Source organism: Gasterosteus aculeatus, chromosome 4, assembly GCF_964276395.1.
Source record: "Gasterosteus aculeatus chromosome 4, fGasAcu3.hap1.1, whole genome shotgun sequence".
NCBI lineage: Eukaryota > Metazoa > Chordata > Actinopteri > Perciformes > Gasterosteidae > Gasterosteus > Gasterosteus aculeatus.
Window position 1 is genome coordinate 5,528,712 of NC_135691.1, and position 23,574 is coordinate 5,552,285.

At 50.7% G+C, this 23,574-nt stretch overlaps 3 protein-coding genes across 6 annotated transcripts in view; 2 read left to right on the forward strand and 1 right to left on the reverse strand.

Moving 5' to 3' along the window:
• Nucleotides 1-712: 712 nt before the first annotated feature.
• On the forward strand, nucleotides 713-5,374 carry npas4a (neuronal PAS domain protein 4a). The gene is made up of 8 exons (XM_040175074.2): nucleotides 713-1,219; nucleotides 1,609-1,766; nucleotides 1,884-1,986; nucleotides 2,105-2,414; nucleotides 2,542-2,651; nucleotides 2,795-2,930; nucleotides 3,058-4,826; nucleotides 4,925-5,374. The coding sequence occupies exons 1-8, from the start codon at nucleotides 1,045-1,047 to the stop codon at nucleotides 4,951-4,953; spliced, it is 2,790 nt and encodes a 929-aa protein (XP_040031008.2). The 5' UTR covers nucleotides 713-1,044; the 3' UTR covers nucleotides 4,954-5,374.
• A 2,721-nt stretch (nucleotides 5,375-8,095) lies between these two features.
• The window catches only part of mrpl11 (mitochondrial ribosomal protein L11), a 29,702-nt gene continuing 14,223 nt past the window's right edge, over nucleotides 8,096-23,574 (reverse strand). For all 3 annotated transcript variants that reach the window (XM_040174719.2, XM_078100589.1, XM_040174718.2), the window contains exons 3-6: nucleotides 13,019-13,114; nucleotides 9,436-9,529; nucleotides 9,112-9,271; nucleotides 8,096-8,322 (exon numbers count right to left, since the gene is read on the reverse strand). In XM_040174719.2, coding sequence (XP_040030653.1) covers nucleotides 8,211-8,322; nucleotides 9,112-9,271; nucleotides 9,436-9,529; nucleotides 13,019-13,114 — 462 coding nt within the window. In that variant the 3' untranslated portion in view covers nucleotides 8,096-8,210. The remainder of the gene's footprint in view (nucleotides 8,323-9,111; nucleotides 9,272-9,435; nucleotides 9,530-13,018; nucleotides 13,115-23,574) is intronic.
• On the forward strand, nucleotides 18,076-23,366 carry tmem265 (transmembrane protein 265). Of its 2 annotated transcripts, none has more exons than XM_078100587.1 (2): nucleotides 18,076-19,032; nucleotides 21,656-23,366. In XM_078100587.1, the coding sequence occupies exon 2, from the start codon at nucleotides 21,658-21,660 to the stop codon at nucleotides 22,732-22,734; it is 1,077 nt and encodes a 358-aa protein (XP_077956713.1). In that variant the 5' UTR covers nucleotides 18,076-19,032; nucleotides 21,656-21,657; the 3' UTR covers nucleotides 22,735-23,366. The 2 variants fall into 2 exon arrangements, with proteins under 2 accessions (XP_077956713.1, XP_077956714.1); XM_078100588.1 differs by having other exon boundaries at nucleotides 18,558-19,026.

A 23,574-nucleotide genomic window follows, 5' to 3' on the forward strand; every position in this document is an offset into this window, starting at 1 on the left:
AATCAAAATACGTGTGTGTGTTTGCGCGTATGTCGCTGTTTCCAGCTGCTCGCCAGAGGATCTCCATTCACAAAAAGGCGACGGAGAAACAGCCTCAGCGTCCACGTCCATCTGCGTCATCAATCCACCGTGCCTTTAAATGGTGACGGTAAATGTGGTCGAAGTGAAACGACAGACTCGCACCTGACACGCACCTGTCCGCCGACGTGGCTCCCGGGCAAACGGGCCGCAACGGGTGGCGTGCCAGACATAAACAGACCTCGTTCGTATGCAACGCAGTCTCTCCCCCCCCCCCCCCCCCCCCCCTCTCCTCCTCCTTCTCTGGCTCCCCTCCTCCCCCAATACAACGCAGTCCGGTGACTCCGTCTACGTTTTACGCTCGCCCCGCCCCTTACTCGGTTTTGTCCAAATCGGGCTTTATGCGTCGCCGGAGCTCCCGATTTCATCCCGACGTCATCACCGAGTAGAAGGAAGAGCTGACGTCGATGGAGAGTCACCGAGTGGAGAGGGCACTGGAGAGGGAGGGGGAGCCCTCCACCAATGCTTACACCGATACGAGACGTATCTACCGCCCCCCTCGGCCCCCTCCTTCTTCTCCTCTGCACCCCACCACCCCGCCTCCCTCGGTTTTACGTCGGTGTCGATGCGCTGGGAGCCCCCCTGCTCCGGTGGAGTCCCGAGCTATATAAGTGCCCCGCGAGCAGAGTCCCTCAACCAGATTTACGGGTTCCGGACTTCAGTGCGAGAGACGGCTACCACAGACCTCCAGCATCCGAGCTGGACGCTGTGGCGGAACTGAAGCCGACTTGAGACGGCACGAGAGAAGGTTTTTATACCTTTCTCTGGAAAAAAAAAACGAGCTGAGATGAAAGTCCAATAACACACCTCACCAGCTTTGCCACTGCCACCACCGATCTCCTGAATCATTTCGGAGACCAGGACGCGCCGAGTCCAGCCGAGGCGCCGCGTTTGACAAAACAACCCTCGACTCTCCAACTTACACCTGGAGGAATTTCGACAGTTCACCGCGAACAACCCGCCACGATGTACCGCTCAACCAAAGGAGCATCCAAGGCTCGACGGGACCAGATCAACGCCGAGATCCGGAACCTGAAGGACTTGTTGCCCATTTCCGATGCAGATAAAGCGCGGCTCTCATACCTGCACATCATGTCACTTGCCTGCATGTACACCAGGAAATCCGTCTTCTTCAGTCCAGGTAAGAATCAATTTACTCTGAATAAAAAAAAAAAAGACCTGTTGGTGACGGTGCTGCATTGAACGCCCGCAATCCCTCACAGCGGCGGAATCAACAAGTGTTTCAGTGACACAGCAGCCAATTGACTCGACATAAGGCTAATTTTCTGAATAAACCGCAGAGCCGCGGCTCATCATTGTCATGGACGCTCTAACGCGATTTAAATAGTGTCTCGCTGTCCGTGGTGCTGAACTACCGTAGCGCCATAAATAACAGAGCCGCGCCGCTGTCCGCGGTGCTGAAGCACACTGCGGCCGACGTCTCCACATTGCGGGGATCATACACGTTGCGTTTATTCTCAACGTGTTGGGTAACGCGTTTCTGCTCCGTGCCTTTCCACACGTCTGCAGAAGCGGAGGCTGGTCCCGAGGAGAGGGCGAGCATCCTGTCTTTCCGAGAACTGTCGGAGTTGATGCAGGCGCTGCCGGGGTTCCTGATGCTGCTGACTGGGGAAGGGAAGCTGCTGTACCTGTCGGACAGCGTCTCCGAGCACCTCGGACACTCCATGGTGAGTCTACATGCAACCCCATTCCTCTTGTGGTGTAGTATGAATATGTATCCAAGCTCTCCCTTGGGTTTCGTGAATTACGTTTCTGTTTGTAATGGGGTGTTTTTTCTTCTTCAGGTGGATCTCGTGGCACAGGGGGACAGCGTGTATGATATCATCGACGCCTCAGACCACTTTGTCATGAGGAGCAACCTGTCAACGTCCTCATCACTTGAGATGGGTGAGACAAACATTACATGCACGAGTTGGAATCTCTTTTCCCCACCTAATGCAGACTGATTTATGTATATATATTATATATGTTTTTTTAAATGAACCGCTCATCTTCTCCTCCACAGATCGCCTTTTCCGCTGCCGTTTCAACACCTCCAAGTCCGTGCGGAGGCAGAGTGCTGGGAACAAAACGGTTCTGATCCGAGCTCGCTGCCTCTCTCCCCTCTCCGCCTCCCCCGCCAGCGGGTCCTACTGGACATCCAACACCGCCTGGGTGTGTTTCTGCTCCCCTCTGGAGCCCCACCCGTCCCGCTCCAGCCCCGGGGAAGAGGCGGAGTCGACCTCCGCCCCTCCCCTGGCGGAGACCAACCTGTTCCTGGCCTGCTTCCACTCCCAGCACGGCCGGGACATGAGGCTGCAGGCCGCCCAGGACAGGTGAGCCCACAAGAGAAACAGACCCTCGCCTCCACCTGTTGCTTTAATATTTACTGGTACATTAAATGTTGATGATACGTTTAAATAAAAGTCCCCCTAACACATCGCCACCCACTCTCTCCTACAGCGTGAGCGCCTATCTCGGCTTTGATGTGACAGCTTTACGATCTTGCTCCTGGTACAGCCTCCTCCACCCACAGGATCTGTCACATGCCTCCGCTCAGCACCGCAGCCTATGTAAGTGTACTCTACAAACACCCCTGCCCACACAATTACACACACATGGTGCCCACTGGCACATCCACGCAGTGGAAAAACCCTACGATGATTAATAGGATTACAATCCGATGCCAACTGGTTCTGTGACTGTTGTTCTACAGTGAGAGAAGGCGGGGAGGGCAGAGCTGAAATGGTGGTGCGTGTGCAAACCCAGGACCAGTCGTGGGTTTGGCTTTACATGGTGCTTCAGCTGCAACCCGGAGAAATCCCCATCAGCAGCAACAACTACATCATCAGGTATTTACCGCCTCTCTTTCAACGACACACCGTTTATATAACGAGACAAAACACAGATGAAAACAAGTAAAAATACAACCGTTACTCACTGTTCTTCCTCCGTTTCTTCTTCTCCTCTCTCTCTTAGTGAGACTGAGGCCTGGTCAGTGCGTCAGCAGCTCAGCACCGAGCAGACCCAGCTGACCCTGGTTCTGAGTGCAGGTGCCTCCCAGCAGGAGGGCCTGGGCCTCCAGTCTCCAGACACCCTGTCCAGTCCAGACCAGGTCTTCACCCCGGGCAGCAGCGGCCTGTCGGCCCAGTCCTTCGACTTCAGCACAGCTGGCTGCAGCGTGGGCTCCTCCGACGAACCCGGGAGCTCCGCTGCCGAGGCCATGCAGGTGGAGGGTGACCCTCGTTCCAGTATCTCCTCCATGGAGGAAGAAGGCTTCTTCCAGCAGCACCCCGCTGAAAGCCCCTCAGCAGCCTCCTCCCCCACTCCAGTCACCGTCGAAACAGTAGCAGACTTGGACTTTTTAACCCAGAACATCCTCCTGCCGCCATCCTTCCAGCTGGACCCCCCACTTCCCTCCCTCCCCCTGCCTCTTCCCCCTATCCCCACCTCGCAAGCGCAGCAGACCAAAGAGTTTGTGTGCACGCCACCCTACACGCCCCATATTGCCGGGTCTAGTTTCCCATTCGGTGAACCGCTCTTTAGCTTCGACCCCGCCGGCACCACCACTCCACCTCCCCCTGCCGCAACAGCCACCTCCACCACCACGGTGGCCCCTTCAAGTTCCACCTCAGCCCCACCAACCACCGCCTCCAGCCCCCCTCCCAACACCACGTCCACCAAGCTCGCCCTCAAGCTAGCTACTCCGTCCACTGACTTCCTCTTCTCTGGCGAGCACGGCAGCGGCGGCCTTTACGAGAAGCTGCCCCCAACGCCCGACAGCCCCGGAGACGGCGACTGCACAGTGATGACCCTGCCCGAGGTTCGGGGTCCGCTGTATGTAGATGTGCCACTCGGGCCCCTGCAGTGTCCCCCAGAAGGCCTTCTCACCCCCGAGGCATCACCCGGTAAACAGCCCTGCCTCTCCTTCTTCTCCCTGGAGAGGGAGAAGGAAAGAGCAGAGATCTCCCTCCTGGCTCAGCACATCAGCTCCCTCGCAGAGGGGTTCTACCTGGATCCGCTCTTGTCCAAACTCTCTCCCCCCTCCATGTCGCCTTCATCCTCCCCTCCCTCCCCCTTTCTGTCTCCTGCCACAGAAACCGCTGATGGCGATTCCGTCCACACGCTTAGGGAGTTTTATCCCATTAAAGCATGGAGAGGTCTGGACTTCCCCATGTTCCTCGATGATGATGACTCTCTGTTTGAAGAGAGCATCCTGGAAAACCTCCTCCAGGACAACTTTATTCCTCCCCAGTCCCCCGGCCTCTCCCCCCCATCCCCCTCCACCTCCCCAATGCCCGACCTCTCCAGCCCGATCTCTCTTCAGACCCCGGTGTGCTGGCACCAACCCTCCCAGTTTGAGGGAGCGGGCCGCTTCTGTAGCGTCCAGTCGGCGCAGTTTAACCCCACGGCCGGGTGCGGGGCGACGCCGGCAGCCGAGGCGTCGGCGGGAGGAGAGGGCCTAGCGGAGGAGGCAATGGAGATCGAGGTGGTGTCATCTCCTGTGTCCTCATGCTCCTCCATCCCAGCTTCCCCTCCCCTCCTACTCACCGCCTCCCCCAGACCAGCCACCTCCGCTTCCATCGCCTCGCCCTCTCCTGCTGTGTCTCGCAATCAGTCCCTCCTGGAGGAACTGGCTGTGCTGGAACCCATGTTTGGGGCAGGTGCCTCGATCGCCCCTGACTTAGGGCAACAACCTGAGTTGTATCAACTCCAATGTCATCCATCATCACAGTGCTTCCACAAAGGTAAGCAGCTGTCTCGGTCTCTTTTTCGAATCAGAAAAAAAAAAACTGTTTCTGAAAATACACCACTAACGTCCTTTTTCCCTTTTTGTGTCTTTCAGATGGGAGTGGAAGTGTTCCTCCGTTCTAAAATAAGTCTGTGACTTACTTCATTAAGTATGGCATATTGTCATATTTTGTGGAGCCCCTTTTACTGAAAAGTAAAAAATGACTAAGTGTATAAATATACATAATGTATATACAACTTAAGGACTTTAACTCCTACATCTCCTCAGAACAAAGATTGGCTTTATATTTTTGTTCAGTCATTAATCTGTATACTATCAAACACCACTAGTGCAACATTTACATGATTCAAGCACATGGACTCACAACTGACTGGGTTCTGAGTCCATGTGGTGTCTCTCGGCTTCTCTGTAACACAAGCTTCAGATATGATCAAACAGGGAACCTTCTCTGAACTTGTAAGCGCTGTTAAACTTCCAGATGCGCATTTGTATTCACTTGTAGTGAAAAATCAATTGTGAACAAAAAAGAAAAGAAAAAAAAGAGACCATTTCTTGCTATTTAATATGAGAGATTGCACTGGACTTTTGTCTGACATGAAGCAACGCAAACCCAAACCTCAAATGAAGTCAAATGTTTACAAATTGTTTCCATCCTTAGGATGACCACTATCAGTAAATCATAACTCGTTCTTCCTGAGAACTCTCCTACCCGGTCTTCAGAGTCAATACAGCTCTGATTTGATAGCACTTTGACAGCCTACCAGGCAACATCAAAACTAAAAAGTAAATCAAACCAGATACTTTGAGCTCTGAGTTTGCGGCTTTGAACCTTTTAACATTTCATATTTATATCTCCATCTAAAATGTTGTGTATCAATGTGATGTGCAAGCAAAAAGGAAAACAAGTGAAGACATCCTGGCATGTGACGAGCTCAACGACGTCGATGGTGTCCGTCTCTTTACGACATGTAACACCGTACGGGACATTTTCTGCATGTTGGGAAGCTCTGATCCTGCCACAATCACACTGCAAACGCCGTACTGGACATTAGACTCTGAATGTGGGCTCTTCGGGTCCCTGCTGGCCTGAGGGGCCGTCGGCTGGATATCGTTGCAGCATCAATATTTGCAATGCTGGCAGCTTATAGCGGCTCCTGCGTGCCCGAAAACGGCCCCCGACCTGCTGAACTCTGAACTCTGACCACGTCCGTTCAACACGGACGTTTACATCGCCGCTCCACTGGAGTGCGGTGCAGCGAGGCACAATTGACTATGTGAATGAGCGATTCTTCTTTTTTTAGAGGGGTAAGAATACAAAAGTTTTGTTTTAAAAAATGAAAATGGGGATGGGGTGCTATTTCTATTCAGTCACCGAGCGACACGGGTTGAGAATGGTACTATTCCCATGGTGTCGACGTGCTCACGTAGAGTTGTCTACGGTCAAGTAAAGGATTGATTCCTACGTTCTAGCTATTCAAGGCTAAGTTAATATACAAGTGTAAAATGACTATATTGTACGTGTGCTAAAACAATGTTATTACATATGCATTATGTCTATGGATGTAGGCGTATGTTCTTTTCAGAAAGGTTATACACATTTGTACATTTGTATGAAACCGTCATTGGCTTGTATACATATAAGAAAGAGATTTTTATTGCATAAGATTGAATATATTCTGAGCGTCTTACTTACTGCAGAATGGACATTGTGGACCAGTGTTCTATTGTGTTGCTTATAAGTGTATTTGATTGTCATACAAATGCATTTATAATAAAAGTGCACTTAATGCGGCTGATGCATTCGTGTCGTCAAGCCCCCTGTTCCTCCGTCAGCCTCATCGTCATAGTCGTCATCACAGCGCCGTCCCTGCCTCTCTTCCTCCCTCCCATAGACTCTCCTCCGTTTCTTCCCCCGGAGCGAGTTTCGCTCAGCAACAGCACTGACGCACACACATGACGAGACGGCATGAGGCGCTTTCTGACTCAGACTGACGCACACCCTTGGCATCGAGGATTTTGCGTGCGCAAAAGCCCTACATACAGTTGCCCTCCCACTTATGATGATGATGATGCACACGCACATACACACACACGACTCCCCCTTTACAAATCACAGTAGCCCACATTCACTCGATGTACCTGCGACTATCAGCGCTCTGCGTGGTCTAGGACTCCATATATAGGCATTCCTGTTCGAGAGCTCTGACTGAAACAGCCTCCCAGCTATTCTCAGCCTCCATTCAAAAGGATCACTGAGGGGAGGGAGGACAAGGAAGGAGCAAGAGGAGGCTAAAATTAGAGGTACAGTAAAGTGGGATAAGGGACTGACTGATGCTCTGTCGCCACGGGATGGAGAGGGGCAAACAATAAAGAGTCTTGGATAACACGGTTCATCATGAACGATCTCATCACCCGTCACACGATATAGAATTCATGAGCTGCACTGAGGAAAAGCTCCACACGCTATACTGGCTTTCTGAAAGGCAAACATTTTGTTCCATCACTAGCTGCTGCTGCTGCTGCTGCTGGGTCTTTGATGGAGTGAAGAGGAGCAGCAGAGGAGGAGCTGCTCGGCTGACTGACGCCATCTTATGGCACAGACAAGTGTTGCAACGGAGAGGAGCGTTGTGTGGAACATGCAGGAGGCCATGTGATGAAAAAGGGCAGGGGAAGGGTCCATGTGGACCGCTCCCTGGAACAAATAACATTACAAGTGTAATGAATTACAGCAGTCAGAGTCCATTAAGACAGATAATATTTTGCAAATGCAGGAAAACACAAACTAGTCGGATGTCCAAGATGATGACAGGGTTTGTAATTTAGGAAATAGAAATTAAATTAAGTGGATGACTACATTCAGTCAGTATTTTTCGGTCAAATCTGTGACTCTGTGAAAAATCAGCAGTAGTTAAACTACTATACATTGATCTCGGACATTGTGGTCAATCGTCTCGCCCGAATGATCTCTGAAATAATTCATCCGATCACTTCAGATGACAGATTGAGGTGTGCCAAAGTGAAATGTACAAGTAACCATCTGCACAACCTGACAAGAAGCCAAACCGCCTCAACAAGTTTTAATAATAGATAACAACATCAAAGAGAAACTATCTTTTCCAAGAATGCAAAATTACTCTTCAATAGCTTCGGCTCGGAGGAAATCGAACGCTTGCGGTAATAAATGAGCGGATGCTTTTGTTGCCAACATATAAACTAATTATCTGTAAAGAAATATAATATATAATAAGGACAGAAAACAATAGGTCACATAACAACTACGTTTATTAACTGACATGAACAGTTTGTGTGTGAAAGAAGGTCACATACAGACGCAATACAAACAGGAATGGGGGGAGAATAATAAAAATGTTGCAGATCTTCATTTCTTTTTTCCTGGCGGAGCTTCGGCTGCAGCGGCTTCAGCTGCTGCTTCAGCTTTCAACTTCTCCTCTCTCTGCTCCATGAAGAGTTTGTACTCATCGGCTGAGAGACTGAAGAGGAGGAAGGAAGAAAGGCGGTGAGATATAGAGGGAGAAATAGTGTACATTTCTATCTTCAAACTCTCTAGACATCTTTCTTTGGATGCATTCTGCAAACAAAAGTACTTTCAACAAAGAAAAACGCACTGCAGCCTCGAGACTTGTGTTTAAAGGAAGAGGGAGAGAAGGATTCTGGGAAATGTACAATAAGTGAACTGAAACAGCTCATGCTGTGCACGTAGTACATAAAAGTAAAAAACGTATTCTGATACAAAAGCAAGTGAAGTTTATAGCATCAGTACTGCGTAAAGATTTTAGTATCCTCTACAATGCAACACATTTAAACTGTGACGAATTAACACAAATAGACACCATTTTTTACGGGTTCATTGATTCATATAGATGTTGTACCATCTACTAATTATTTTTTTTACATGAAAGGGACCAATAACGGGAGTACGAACATGAACAGATGACGAGACTGAAATGTAATTCTGCTGCAGGGCTTTTTGAAATACATTTAACGAGGTCCTGAACCGCAGGTGTTCATGTTATTGTGTCCACTGAGGGTGACCTCTGGTGGTCGTTAGGAGGCATAACAACGTCTACAGGCCACAGCTGGAAAAAAAATAAATCAAATGTGGCTTGATGCTCCTTTGTGCGTCCTTGTTCATCTACCAACTAGTGCAGGACTGGAGCGGCCTCTGACTGCATTGCTTGAACGCCCACCGGTTCGCTGTAGTTGAGGCCCAATGCTGTGAAAATGTAAAAAAGTGCACCGAGCACAGAACCGGGACTCACTCGTTGACGACCTGGATGCCGAGCGAACGCGCCGAGCCGACGATGCTCTTGACGACGGTTTCCAGGGAGGCGTTCCTCATTTTGAAGCACTCGTCCGTAGCTTTCACCTGAGCAATCTCATACACGGCCCGCACGGACACCATCCCCGCGGTCTCATGGCCTGCAAACACACACACACACACACACACACACACAAACACACAATATTTCAGACCGTGAATACAAGAAGACACGGTCATGTAATAAACGTACCAAAAGGTTCGGTGCAAAATAGGTGGTGTGTGTGTGCGTGTGCATAGGTAAGTGTGCAGCAGCACAACTCACCGGTCTTGGTGGCCCCTTTGGCGAGGCCCGCCGCCTGCTTGAGGAAGTAGGACACGGTGGGCTGGCCGATCTTCAGGTCGTATGTCCGGTCGGGCTGAGGAGGCAGAAGGATCAAGCTGTTATGCTTGCTGGGAGCATGAAAGGGGCCGATTACTGGTTGCTGTGGCTAGAGGCTGCTGTAATGCATGTCGGCACGCGGCCAGGAGCACAATATAGACAGGAGAAATACTTCCTCTTTAAGTCTGAGGCCAATAACTAAACAAGGTTGAATTTTAAAAGCCTTTAAACATATATCTCGTCGGCCGTCCTCTGGGGAAACACTGGATTTCAATCCTTTTGTATTCACAGGTGAAATGTCAAAAATAGTTTGGAGACACTTTCACGAGACGATAAAAGCCCCGCCAAAAATTCAAAGCACGTTGCTTTGTTAAACTGCAGAAAGTTAAGGAGCCTTTGATAATTCAGGCTGTATGATTAAAGCTGGAGGGAGCTGCTCGCATCGCAGCTCGCTGGTCTTCATTAGAGGTTCCAGCCTCCAGTGGTGGAGCTCCGTGTGAATTAGCGGTTACTGCTTTTTCTTTCATCCTGTCAGATTAATTAGTGCTTCTGTATTTTCCTTCAGGAACCTTGAGTCGCTCCTTAATTACTGATCATTGCAAATAATGCTGGGAATAAAACGAATAACCACAACAACGCGTATTTATAAGTTGGTTTCCACTTCTGAACAAAAAGGGTAATCCATCATTTCGCCGTTAGTGACCCTGGTGTAGGTCGTCTATCGGCTTACGTAGTGAGTTCTGAGTGTGCATTCGGGTAGAATATCTTGAACAAAGTATCTTTAACTTCCGTTTGCCACTGAGCTTTGTTTTCTGCAGCAATACAACATCTAAGAGAAACAACCCATCGTGTGATGCAAACTGTTTGAGTCACATGCTTCATGGTCGTCATCAACAGGTTGGTTTTTCAGATCACTTTGTTGAAATTGCGCTTTAAATGATACAACTTTTCCACCTCAGCGAAGCGTTGAATCTTTTTTGCGATATTTCCAGGTTCTGTTGGATTTGTGGCGCTTCCACTTACGGTATTTTTGCTCAATTTGGAAATGTGCATTAAAGAGGTGAAAGCGAACACATCTAATGAGCTGAAGGAGGCCATCTGCTCACTCGCCCTTCCACCCTTCCACCCTTCCACCCTCCCCTCCAGGCTAAAACGAAAACAACCTCCGCAGTTCCTTCTACTCCGACCTCTTTCCTCTCCTCGCGACTTTCTCGTGGAAGACCAGAAACAACCGATAAATCATCCGAGGAAAGTTTACTTTGGATCCCCTGTTATGAAAAAAAATAACAAAACAATTGCAGGCTAGTAAACTGTTGGCTGAGCTGAGAAGACGGCACAGTCCGGTGATTTGTCATCAGCCGTATGTTATAGAACAGCAGTGACCTTTCCACGGGAAGCAGGAAAGATTTTGTTTGCAAAGGTCCGATGAGTCGCGGTTGTTTCCTCCGTGATGAAACAAACATTAACCCGCTGAGCTCCTTCTGAAGGGCCCGATGAGGAAAACAAAGACTGAGAGACGCGCAAGTAATGTAAAACAAAAGAACTTTACGGTTTAAAGCTCCTTATTTCAACAACTAACTTAGCCTCTCTGTTCTGGACCACAAAATACATCATGTTAAATAATGAAGATTATTTTACTCTCGTCAGGTTAGCCGCCCCCCCCGTTTCAAGTCTTTATGTTGAGCTAATTGCCTCCCGACTCAAGCTGCTCGACACACACACACAAAGCGGTATCAATCCTCATCATCTAACTCTCAGCAAGGAAGTGACTTTCCCAAAATGTCAAATTGTTCCTTTAAAGTAAGATTAAGAGCAGCAAAGGATCTGCTTTCAACAACCCTCGAGGGCTTTGCACAAGCACATTAAAAATATGGAATGGAATTTTAGTCAAAATTAAATTATTATTATTATTAAATACGTAAATATATGAAATATGCATTTGAAATACATCATGAAATAAATAAATAAATGAGGCAATAAATACATAAATATTGAATACATTTAATTATTTCATGGTACTTTTATTTCATAATGCCACTTTTCATTTCATGGTACTTTTATTTCATAATGCCACTTTTCATTTCCAGTCTTTTATTTCATAATGCCGTTTTTCATTTCACGTTCTTATATGCAAATCAGGGGGCATGGCTACATCTAACATTCAGAACAGACAACAGAGCCGTGTGCAAAAGAAGGCTGGCTAAGGGACGTGAGATTAGCGCTGGTACTACAAGCACAGATCCTGGACGCCTGCCTCTGGATATTCCTGGATATTGGATTTCTCGGGTTGATAGACCGGACAACACAAAGTTAGCCAGATTGTCGCCAGCAATATCCAGAGGCGGGCGCTAATGTTGACTTCTTCAACTTGGACCTCGTCCACACGCACGCGGTGCTCAATCAGTCTTAAACAATTTAAAACTTTGTCGACTATGTATACATCTTGAAGAGCACTTATCCGCCCTAGAATTTCCAAAAAAACCTCAATATGTGTCAAAATCGTATCTGCAGAAAACCCATGTTGATCGATTTGATCTGCTAATGCTAGCATGCTACCTCAGAGCCCACCGATGTCTTCCATTATATCAACACGTCCCTTACCCAGCCTTCTTTTGCACACGGCTCTGTTGTCTGTTCTGAATGTTAGATGTAGCCACGCCCCCTGATTTGCAAATAACAACGTGAAATGTAAAACGCCATTATGAAATAAGTCTCTGGAAATGAAAAACGAATGAAATAAAAGTACCATGAAATAAAAAGTGGCATTATGAAATAAAAGTACCATGAAATGAAAAGTGGCATTATGAAATAAAAGTACCATGAAATGAAAAGTGGCATTATGAAATAAAAGTACCATGAAATAATTAAATGTATTTAATATTTATGTGTTTATTGCCTATTTATTTATTTCATGATGTATTTCAAATGCATATTTCATGTATTTACATATTTATTCATTTATTTAATTTTGACTAAAACGGCATTCCATATAAATATACCATTCTTTTCATTGTGCACAGAACCAACAGAGGTAACCAGCAGGTGGCGACGACGAGCGGCGGCGAGGCCCCGTTTGTGATGGCGGAGCTGTTGCTGCATATTGCAGAGTACATTCACGCCTTGAAAGGGATTAGGCTTCCCCTCCTTCCATCACAAGCCTCATTACGACACACAATTATTCAGCCGAAAGGACGCAAGCTCCCAATTTGAAACAACACGCAGAGAGGAGCAGGAGCAGGAGGAGGAGGAGGAGAATTCAAACAATACGAGGTTGAGAAAAATGAATTCTAAACTATCTTCTTGTGAGTAACTCTCATCCCGTGCATGCACTTAATACTTCTTGACTCAGAGTTCCTCCGGGCATTGCTTCATTAGTGAATGCAAATGGGAAGGATTACTTCAGTGGCAGAGTATGAATAATGGAAGTACTCCAGCGACGTGACGCGGCTGTTCGGAAAAGACCACAGCGGCGGGAGGGAGGCAGGCGGGCCGAGTGCGAAGGGTCAGGCAGCGGTTAGAGACGCACCTTGACGTGGATCTTGATCGGGACAGGGATGCCCTCCTTCAGCTCCTTTGTTTTCTCATTGAAGTCCTTGCAGAACTGCCCGATGGGGATTCCTCTCTGGACGAGAAGAGAAAACGAGAAGGAGAAAACGATAAAAAAAACTTTAAAATTCATGAGAAATCGTAGCCTGCAGACATCCAGCGGAGCGTCACTCGTGTCACACCGAGCTGCCGTCTGTCAATCAATCACCTCGCAGAGCTCCGATTGTATTTACCCACACGAGTGGTTCAGGGTTCCTAGTGTCTGTATCTGACGAGTGTGTGTGTGTGTGTGTGTGTGTGTGTGTGTGTGTGTGTGTGTGTGTGTGGTAACACTTGGATGGAAAAATCTTCACACTATACATTCTTGTTATTCCTGTTATATTCCCACAGAGATGCATCCATTTGTGTGTGTGTGTGTGTGTGTGTCTGCAGCCTCTCTGCTGTTCCACTCAAGTGTCCGTGAGTCAGTGGGGCCGTCACTCCGGCTATGACTGAATGCATGTTGGTGCCCAGAGCCGGAGACGCCCGGTGATGGATGAGCCTCCCATTCTCCAGCTCCTGCAAGGCCAACCGGAGCGAAAGCGAAATGGATGTGTGACATTAAGTCAACACTCGGCCAACGCGGCTCCTTTGCACCATTCTTCTTTGCAGCTGAATTCAGAGGCAAAGTCTCACGAGGGATCTGATTATTAGGGCTGGAATATATACTGACCTGCACACGCCATCCTTCCCAGGGGCAGCACACACTGATTGAAATGTTCATTTCAAAAAATGATTGGAAGAGAAAAGGCTTCTTTTTCTTTTTTTTAAAAGTCAGCTTAATGGAGTCAGAAGCTTTGCTTCGTGACAGCAGAGCACAGCCCTCAGATTCAAATAAAGCTTCAGATGAAAAGTCAGGCGTCCCGAGACATTTTCCAATGACAGCACGGGGAAGACATTTATTTGAACTTAACGGAGCAGAAACTTCTCTGAACATCATTTCCACTAAAGGCTTCAAAAGCACCTGATGAATGTTAATCAGCCGCTGGATCTACGCAACCCCCCCCCCGTCACTCCATTTAGTCCGTTACCCACCGGCGCTTCCATGCATCCGCTCACACAATGAAAACAACGGCGATTGAAATTTCAACACTTCACACGAGTTGAGGCGGGCGATTGTTTTGGGGCTGATGGCTGCCGTTTGAATTACAATACGCTGCTAATGAAATGAAATGCAGCGGCGTCGTGGAAGCCCTCGCTGGGCTCCACCTGCCCCCCCCCCTGCCTATTAATAGTAATCCCATCTCAACCTCACTGCCTCCTACCCGGGCCCTTCCCTCCCTCCGCCAACCATAAAAACAAATATGGCCAAGGTACACAAATGGAGGGGGAGCACCGAAGGAGTGTGATTAAATATGGATTAGTTTGGTGGCTGCGAGGTTGCGTATTAGCTGAAGCAACCACCCCCCCCTCCCTGGGGGGCTCTGCATCACACGTTCAGCTCCCATTCCTTCCCTCCTGTTTAGCCCCCCTATGCGGATAATGAGCTCTCCCACCGACTCAGGTGGCCCCTTTTTTCATGACACACGATGTCACGAAAGATCCTCCCCGATCAGCCGGAGATAATGTGTGATGCTTCTAAAGTGCGCTTAGGCACGGAGACATTACGCAGACGGGGGAGCGACTGCTCAAAAGGCTTCACCCCGACCAGATATCCCGCACTGAGCAAACGCAGCTTGGACAAATATTTAAAAAGAGGCCTTAAGAGTGGCAAATAAGAGGACGGGGCACCACAGCGGGATAGCGGACAGTCGGCCCGCGGCTCTGCACACGATGAAGCTTTGCACCGGAGACGCGTAATCGCATTTTAATCAAGACGAGTCGTCTCGTCCTATGAATGCGGCGGCGTGAGGACGCTTTACTTTGGCCACTGGATATGTAATAGTTTAGCTGCAGCAATTATTGGGATTGAATCATGTCGGTAATCAGTCTTTAACTGTGTCGGAGGGGCTGGTGCGCCAAGAACGGGAGGTTCAAGGTCGGCCCCTTCGACATTTAAGAGAAAGAGAGAGAGAACTGGAACGGCAACATTCAAGCAACGGCCAAATTGGTATCCCCGCTCGCTGCATCCGAGCATCTAATCATCCTCGAGTCCGAGCTGCGGGATAAAATCCTCCCTCCTCCACCATGACTGATTAGAGCCGGGCGCTCTCCAGTATAAGATGGCTGCGGCCCGTCTGCGGAGGCGGGGCCTTGGGCGGCCGGGCGGCTGGCGAGCACATTCGGGCCGAGCGTCCTCAAAGACGTTCTGAGATTAAGCGCTAATCTGCGAATATATTTGTCTCGACCATCAAACGCAGCAGCGACGGCGGTGAGTAATTGCTCTGCGATCCATTCCGGATCAGCGCGGCGGAGCCTTATTACTTATAATTATGAGCAATTAGACATTTGCAATTAAAAATCGGGGAAGTGTCCCTTTTGAGTCGACCCTTCCACCGCAGTCTTTTCTGACACTCCTTCGCGTTAATGTGATTGGCCTTTCAGCTTCACTAACTCTTTTTAACAAGACGTGGCCCTGCATGGCGCGGCGGGATGGGGAGGGGGAGGAGACACAGGAATGACAAAGGGGGGGGGGGCACGGCTGAGGTGTGCTAAAGGTGTCCGAATGTGGCCACCGATTGTTCAACGTTTGAACAGCGCGAAGGGATCCGCGTAACCGGAGTGAGCGACGGGGGAGGAGGCCGAGCCCAGCGGAAGCCACGGGACGTCCTCATCAATATGGGTGAGCGGCTGGATGCTCACGTATGAATAACTTTGGCCTCATTTGACGAGACTATCGGTTCAAGCGTGCGTCTGTGTGCCGGCTGAGCTGCCGGCGTCGCCGGCGTTCCTCCGCGTGAGAGCTTAAAAAAAAGAAAAAGAAATGGGAGGCGAACGGAGGGGGATACAGAGCGGGAGGGCGAGTGGGTCAAGGGAAGTATTGTGCTTGTGGAAGCGTGGCAAACAAGGAGATAATGGACAAAGAGGCGGGGACGAGGCCTCGGGCCAAGAGGCAGGATTAATTGCCCCTGGCACACGAGGCCACCTGATAAATCGTGCAGAGGGGCCGCGATAAGGTGGCGAAGGTGTTGCAGTGGTGAGCGGCTGGTGGGAGACGGGGTTAATTAAAGCCTTCAGTGTGCAACACTCCCATCCATTACCTTCATTACCGTGTTCATTTAATCTGCTTCGCTGTTGGCGGTTTATGACATTCGACCCCGTCGCAGCGCCATGCGGCTGATTGGGTGTCGCGTTGGGCCCTTCGGGGGAAACCAGGAGGCAGAACGGCGGGCCGGATTTGGTCCAGCACGCACACACACACACACCGATGTAAACAGCATGGAATAAATGGGACACTGGACATGCGTTTTACTCGATTTCCTCGCCGCGCAACCGCTGGATTAGTTTTAAAAGTGGAAAATGAAAACTTATTTTCTCCCCCGAGGCGCCAGTGAACTGTGCTCAGCACTGCACCAAAAGAGGAGCGCTGCTCACACGAGCGTGAGGGCCGATCCCGCCGAGCGCACCGAATCCCGGCTCCTCATCATCATCGCGGCGAAAACAAAACTTCTAAGAAGCGATGTTCTCTGCTCTGAAATAAAAGAGGCAGCCTTGACTTTTTCTTCACCGCCACGAGAAGGAGAGTAAAATAGCTGTTTTTTTTGTTTTTTTTGAGGGCCCCGGTGAAAAGAAGCGAGCGACGGGCCGAAACAAAATGGATTGCATCACGACAAAACATCCCATTTTCAACTCCATTACGTCCCCCCCCTCACGGTCTCCACAGCGTTGTGCGTTTTGCCACTTCGGATGATTAATCACGTGTGGAGGCTGCAGCAGAAACACCGGAGCCGTGACTGCAGGCGGCCGAGGCTCCGCACTGGAGATGTCCGGAAATATGCGAGACTCTGACGAGTGGCGGGGAGACAAGGGGAGAGAAAAGGGAGTCGGGGGGGCGGTGGAATGAAGCGAGGCAGCCGCAACTACCGATGGAATTTTTGCACGGTAAGATGTGTTATTCGGACGGGGAACTGAGACGCTACACTTCAAAGAGTGTTCACAGGTGTCTGGGAGGACTTCTGCGTGCATGAACGGAACCCCTTTGCTGCTCGGACAGGTGGTCTCACAGCGTCCCCAGGAAGAAGAGGTCAATAAATCCATTTCCGCTGCATCACGTTTTTCTTTTTGCTGCCCAAAATCAGGGCTCTATTAATGAATGCAACACGCTCGGCCAAGAGGAGGGAGGTCAAGGGACTCCAGTCCTCCATGTTAGTGGAGGCCTGCCGTGGAGCTTGACTCAGTGTTGACGCCTTCAGCGTTCCCGGACAGTCGGTGACCTTCCGATCCCGTCCAGGCTGAAAGTGACGACCACACCGAATACTGCGGACGACCCGACCGCCTTTCGCTCTCTTCCTGCTTCGCTCTCCTTCCGTCTCCGAAAGAGAGTCGGTGTGCAGGGTGACCTTCAACCACACCCACGGAGGAAGAAGAGACAAAAGAGGAGGGATAGCAGAAGGACGGTTTGAGGGGGGGTGGGTGGGGGGCGAGACAACAAGAAGAACAAAAAGAGGAAGAAAAAAATGAAAGGAAAAAAAAACACTAAAGTGAGAGAAAATGGAAAATCTCTCTTCTCTTGGAAGCCAGCGGAGCGCAGAGCTGAATCTGACAAGAAGGATGACTCTCCATCCCCGTTCCTAGCAGTCTGATTAAACCTCTCACTCCCAAATGAACCCGGCACACAAAGAGCCTCAGAAAACCAGCGAGTTGAGGTCTGGAGCTAAAAAGGCGCAGACAGGAATCCTTCAGATACACTTGAAGGACCAGGACCTTAACGCGGGAGGTGACGCCACGAAATTCCTTGAAAATCAAATCTGTGGCCGACAAAAGGAGCCAAAATTAAATTCCGGAACGAAGGAAAGCAGCCGGCTCTCCTTCAAACAGTGTTTTCCGAAAAGCCTAATCTCCGAAACTCCCGATCCCTCTAAACGCGGCGGTAAGCCGCCCGTAATGAGTTAATCTACAACAGAGGGGCCGCTTCCTTGTGTGCCTACGACAGTAAGTACAGAGGACTAATTAAAGTTGTAACATCTGCCCCCGTGGGCTCCGTCTGCATCTCCCGCTCCACTTCCTCCGCCCCCGAGGAGTAAATAAAGGTCTTCTGCTCCTGCTCTCGAGAAGCAGAAGAAGACCTCGACCGTCCCCCTGCGACTGGCATCATGGCGATTACCATAAGCAATGAGTGCACGGGACTGGGAGTGGGGGGGGAGGAGGGAGGGAAGGAAGGGGGAGGAGGGGGGGGGGGCGCTCTCAAATATTCATAGCATCTTCCAGCTCCATTTCCACAGCTGCTTGTGGAGAGGAGGAGGAGGAGGTGGGAGGTCTGGAGGGGGGAGCACGTAACCTGCTTACAAATTAACACCACGACCCGGACTCCCTCGCTCACCCTCTGTGTCTCCCGCCCCCTCTCTCTGTCTCCCTCTCTCCCTCCCTCTCCCTCTCCCGCCGGAGTCCGACCGGGGAGAGCGGCGGCAGCACGGATCTCTCTGCTCCCGCAGCAGTATCAAAAGATAAAGCGAAAACGACAGAGCTCCTCTCCGCACCCCCCCCCCCCTCCCCCCTTTTCTACTCCCCCCTCCCTCCCACTGCAGGAGGTGACAGATTCACATCGAGCCTCTGCCATAACCACGGAGACGTCGGCATTTCTGCATGGAGGGAGAAATCTAGAGAGGAAATTTTTAATTTTTTGTTGTTCTTCCTCACAAACTCGTCTGCGCGGTGCGGCGACGGCTTTCAACTGTTGGCGGCCGCGAGGAGAGCCGCCGGCACGCGCGGCCCCGGGAGGAGGGACTTTATCGGCGCGCGCGGCTCGTCGGCGACCATAAAAGAGACTTTATTCGGCCAGCGGCTGCGGCCCCACTCGGAGGAGCGAGCTCGTCACGCCGGGAGGAACCGAGCCCAGGTGCAAGACGAATGGTTCGGGTAACTACGGCTTCACTTTGCGCGCGGCGGCGCTACACCTGCTGTTTAATGGGGCAGTTATGAAACAGGTGTTGCACAGAAGCGGCTTCAGAGAGATTGTTAAAACTGCCGGTGGGGGTGTGGGGTGGTGGGGGGGTAGTTCGTAATAGTCTTTTTTTTTTTTTTTTTTCCTTCGAGAAAAAACTAATGTGATAGAAACAATAAAGCCCCCGAGGCGAGGCGAGTACCTCACAAATCAACAGATGTGTTTCCGGTCGCGAGGTCTGGAGGGATTTATTCATCAGCGCATCATCACGCGGCCCGGCTCTCTATTAATGAATTACTTTGCACACAATGGCAGGGATGCTGCCCTGATGCCCTTGGGGCTCTGGAGGCACCTGTGATAACTTCTAGAGCCGCTGGGCTTTGATGGGATTTGGGTTTTTTTTTTTTACGAGGGCTGTTTATGGAGATAAACTGTGGGTGTAAAGGCAAATTAATCTTTGCTCTACATGGATTTCTGGCCACTTGGAAATCACCCAATATTGATTTTCTTTTTTTTTAAATGATGTGTCAAATCCACTGGTAGGTTTATCTCTGTCAGTGTGTGCTGCAGAGATGAGAGAGCTTTTTCTGTTTTTGACGACTAGCGGCAATCTTCCATACAAAACTGAGCCTTTCACCTGCTCACTGTTACGTGCCGTTACCCGCGCTCACGGCCTGATATTTCGTCTCACCTCGTCATCGGCGGTGTCATTCCCCCCGACAGGCAGGAATGATGGATGGGGTCGTTATTGTTGAGCGTAGTGGACACACGGGCTGTCATCCCGCTCCGCTCGTGGCAGAATAAATTACAGGGACTTGACAGATAGTCACAGCACAAACACGGGCTGACAGGGAGACTTGCAGGGTGAAACTTCAGGCTCGGGTGGAACAAACAAGAGGCGCAACGTGGAGAAAAAGGCCCCCGCAACAGTAGCTGTAAACTTCTGCCCCCTCCCCCCCCGTCCGCCCGCACTCTACCGCGCCCGCCAATCCCTGCAGATTAGGTTTGCACAACAGAAAAAAAACAAATTTGAATTCCAATACCCTCTCAATCTGTGGCTTGGCTCGATCCGCTCACTGTTGGGGGATTGGTAATCAGGTTGCAGTAAGCGGGGAGACAAAAGGCTCCACAGACAATCGGGCATCACAGGCGCTGGCGTGATCCACTCCTGTCCTCCCACCAGGCCTCAGAGCGCCGTAATCAGTCGAGGTTGTTTCTCCCCTCAGCTCTTAGATTCATCGTTTTTCAGAGCAAACTCCAGTGTCTGTGACATTTCAATAGCCCCCGTGATGAATATACTTCGATTAATTTAGGCCGTGCCGGCGCAGGAACGGCTCGTCTCCATATAAGTGGGGGAGGAAGTCATTTTCTTTCCGCATTTGAATCTTCCACTTCATCCTTTTCACCGCTCTCTCACCCAGAGCTTATTTATGAACTATAATGATCACACAGTAACACTTTATTAGGCATGTAGACAGCCAAGAGGCCTATTAATCTTTCACATGCGGTCATATGCTCGCTCTCCTTCCCCAGACACGCACAGACGCACAAAACCTCAAACTGCATCTTTTTCTTTTAACCCGGTGGAGTTCCTCAGCCGCTCTTCAAATGATTCAAGCGGCGCCGAGGAGACGGCTGAGCTCCTCTTAGTCTCACAGCCGCGGAAGCGATGCGTCTTCCGTCGGCCAGCTATCAATGCTCACTTTTCACTGGCCGCCTTCTCTCGCGAGGCGGCGAACAATCTCCCGCTCAATCACGCTGAATTGTTGCCATTACGAACACATCTGAGCCGGTAATGATTTTGTATTATAATGGCATCGATCCAGTTGAAGGGTTGACACCCCTGAGTGGCGCCGAGCAGATAAAGACGGTCCGTGGTTTGCTTTTCAGCCAAATACGATAAAGAGACGTTGGGTCGATTACGCCGTAAAGTCAATGATCATTTCTCACGTTATATCAATAACGAGGCTCATGTGGTCCGTGGCTGAGATATGAGCTGCAAACGGAAAGAAACGGACCCTCATGTTCTGCCGAATTACCATCGCCTGTGTGCACTCGCTCAGATGTACGCAAACACAACATATCCCCAAACAAATAGCAAGTTATCAATATTCATCTGAAATGAGGGGGGGGGGGGCGGGGTCCAGGGATTAAAGATTGCTGCACAGTAGGAGAATAAACACGGCAGACTACAGAGGGAAGGGAAGCGCTTCAACGGCGCACCTAGCAGCGCCCTTGAACACAATTAATTAATAATGTATAAGAAGAATACAAAAAGGGGGCAGAAGCAACAGTAATTCAGCAGGGACCTCAGGGGGGGGGAAGTCAGAGTATCAGAAAGAAGCACAGCTACGAACGAACACTATTTACTTCAGGAAGCCGCGGGAACACGCGGTGCCCGGCTCCTCAGCCGGAGCAGCCGGGCGAAGATGAAGGGCGCTCACCGGGCAGCCGGCGTCTTTAACCGCGGCAACCAGCGACAAACTTCTTTGCATTCGGGTTTGAATTAGCGCGAGGGGGGGGGGGGAAACGAGCAGGTCCGGAGTCTCTCTGCAGCAACCGATTTCCCACCGTGCTTCTCTGCGTGTCTCTTTCCAGGCATGGTGCCCACGCCCCAGGTGTGCGTATCAACCCTGGTCACGGTGAGCACGATGGCGGTGGTGGACCTCTACCTGCTGGAGCAGAGCATGCTGGGGGCTCGCGGCCCCGCGGGGCCCAGCGCGTGGCAGTGCGCCACCGTGTTGCTGGGCGACGCCGGCTTCCTGCTCGCGCTGCGCTTCGTGTCGGCCGGCGTGGTGTCGGAGGCCCGCTCGCCCCGCCGGGGCTTCGCCAACGCCCTGTGGTTCCTGTTCCTGTCCCTGCTGCAGCTCAAGCTCTTCTTCGTCTGCCATAACTACAGGCAGGAGCGCCGGCCGCCCGACCCGCTGGCCAGGAAGACCCTGACGCTGCTGCTGTCCATCTGCCTGCCCTCCCTGTTCCTTATCCTGACGGGGGCGGACCACATGACGCCGCAGCGCAGGAAGCAGGAGGTGCGGGGCCGGCTCCTGTGGGTGGTGGTGGACCTGCTGGATGTGCTGGACCTGCAGGCGGGGCTGTGGGAAGCCCAAGGCGGGGCGGCGGCGGCCGCGGCGGGAAGCGCAGTGGCCGTGGAGCAGAAGCTGCCCATCTGGGCCGAGGGCCTGGTCTTCTTTTACTGCTACGCCCTCCTGCTGCTGCTGCCCTGCGTGGCCCTCACAGAGCTGGGGGCCACCGGCCTGCCGGGGCAACGCGGGCCCCGGAAGGAGGCTCTGTACCCCTGGCTCAGCTTGGTGGCCATCAACATCCTCACCCTGATCCTGAGGGGCACGGGCATGCTGTGGTTCAGGGACCCCCGTGTCTCCACCGTGTTCCTGGGGAAGAACCTTCTGGCTCTGGCGGTGAAGCTGAGCTCAGCCTGGGAGAGGCACAGGCAGAGCGAGCGCGGCGCCGCGGGGGCCGAGACTCTGGCGGCGGCGGAACCGCCAGACTCGACGCCGCCGAGCCAGGCGGAGGAGCAGGGGGAGGCGGCACGGGGGACAGCTCCGCCCCCCTTGCACTATCACACGCTGTCTCGCTCACACAGCCACACTCTCTCCCACGTCAGCCTGGAGCCCCCAGAGACGCCCTTGGCACCTTCTTTCATCTCCCACGAACTGTAGAGAGTCGGCGGAGACGCGTGACCACGGCCGCGCTGGAGACTCAGACCAGCGGAGGCGGCGTCGCATCGACAGATAACAGCGAGGGAGTTCCGCACATTTTGTTGTGCCGGGAGTAACTTTCGCATTTTTTTATTTTTTTTTAAAACACTGAAAACATATTTATTTATTATTTGGACGTCCAGTAGCGTCTCCCTTCTTTTCATCTCGCACAGACGCCCAAACTGCCACAGATTGCTACTCAATATCCATCTGATCAATGAGAGATTTTCTGCCATTAGATGACAAACACAGATTGTGACCTTTAATGTAGGATTTGTTTTTTCCTCCATCACTTTACAGAGACAAGATTAATACAAAAGGAGTGATGATTTATTTTGCCCGTACAGGGATTCAAAAGCTGTCTGCCTGTAGAACTCACACTCTCCTCACGGTGCTCCAGAATTTCAATTTTGAGTCGAACCAATTGGATCCAAATCTTTTAGGTCTGCAGCGCTTTAAATCAAAGTCCATTCACGATCTAAAGTGATGTTCCCTTCTTTGATGTTCCTTATTTAAATATATTATACAGCTCTGAAGGAGTACATGTCCAGTTTTTCCACAATAAAAAGCCAAATATAAGAACAAAATAAAAACGTGTGGCAGATGTTTCCTCCCCATATTCTATCTCCATATTGCTCTCATGAACTCGCAGGTTTATCTTGCAACCCTCTGGAGGCTCCCGACGACGACACCGGGCAGCACAACTCAAACCAAGAAGCCAAACCGGCTGATTCAACTTAGTTACCTGGAGGGAAAAGTGAATCTCTGAAATCACTTGGTATTATGTCGCATCTTATTGGA

What these genes read in the sequence shown, in the direction of transcription:
- npas4a (XM_040175074.2), top strand. Translation starts at nt 1,045, where the DNA reads ATGTACCGCTCAACCAAAGGAGCATCCAAGGCTCGACGGGACCAGATC. An exon ending in CTGCAGGCCGCCCAGGACAG is followed by an intron (nt 2,415 to 2,541) that starts GTGAGCCCACAA and finishes TCTCTCCTACAG; the next exon opens with CGTGAGCGCCTATCTCGGCT. An exon ending in CGCTCAGCACCGCAGCCTAT is followed by an intron (nt 2,652 to 2,794) that starts GTAAGTGTACTC and finishes GTTGTTCTACAG; the next exon opens with TGAGAGAAGGCGGGGAGGGC.
- tmem265 (XM_078100587.1), top strand. Translation starts at nt 21,658, where the DNA reads ATGGTGCCCACGCCCCAGGTGTGCGTATCAACCCTGGTCACGGTGAGC.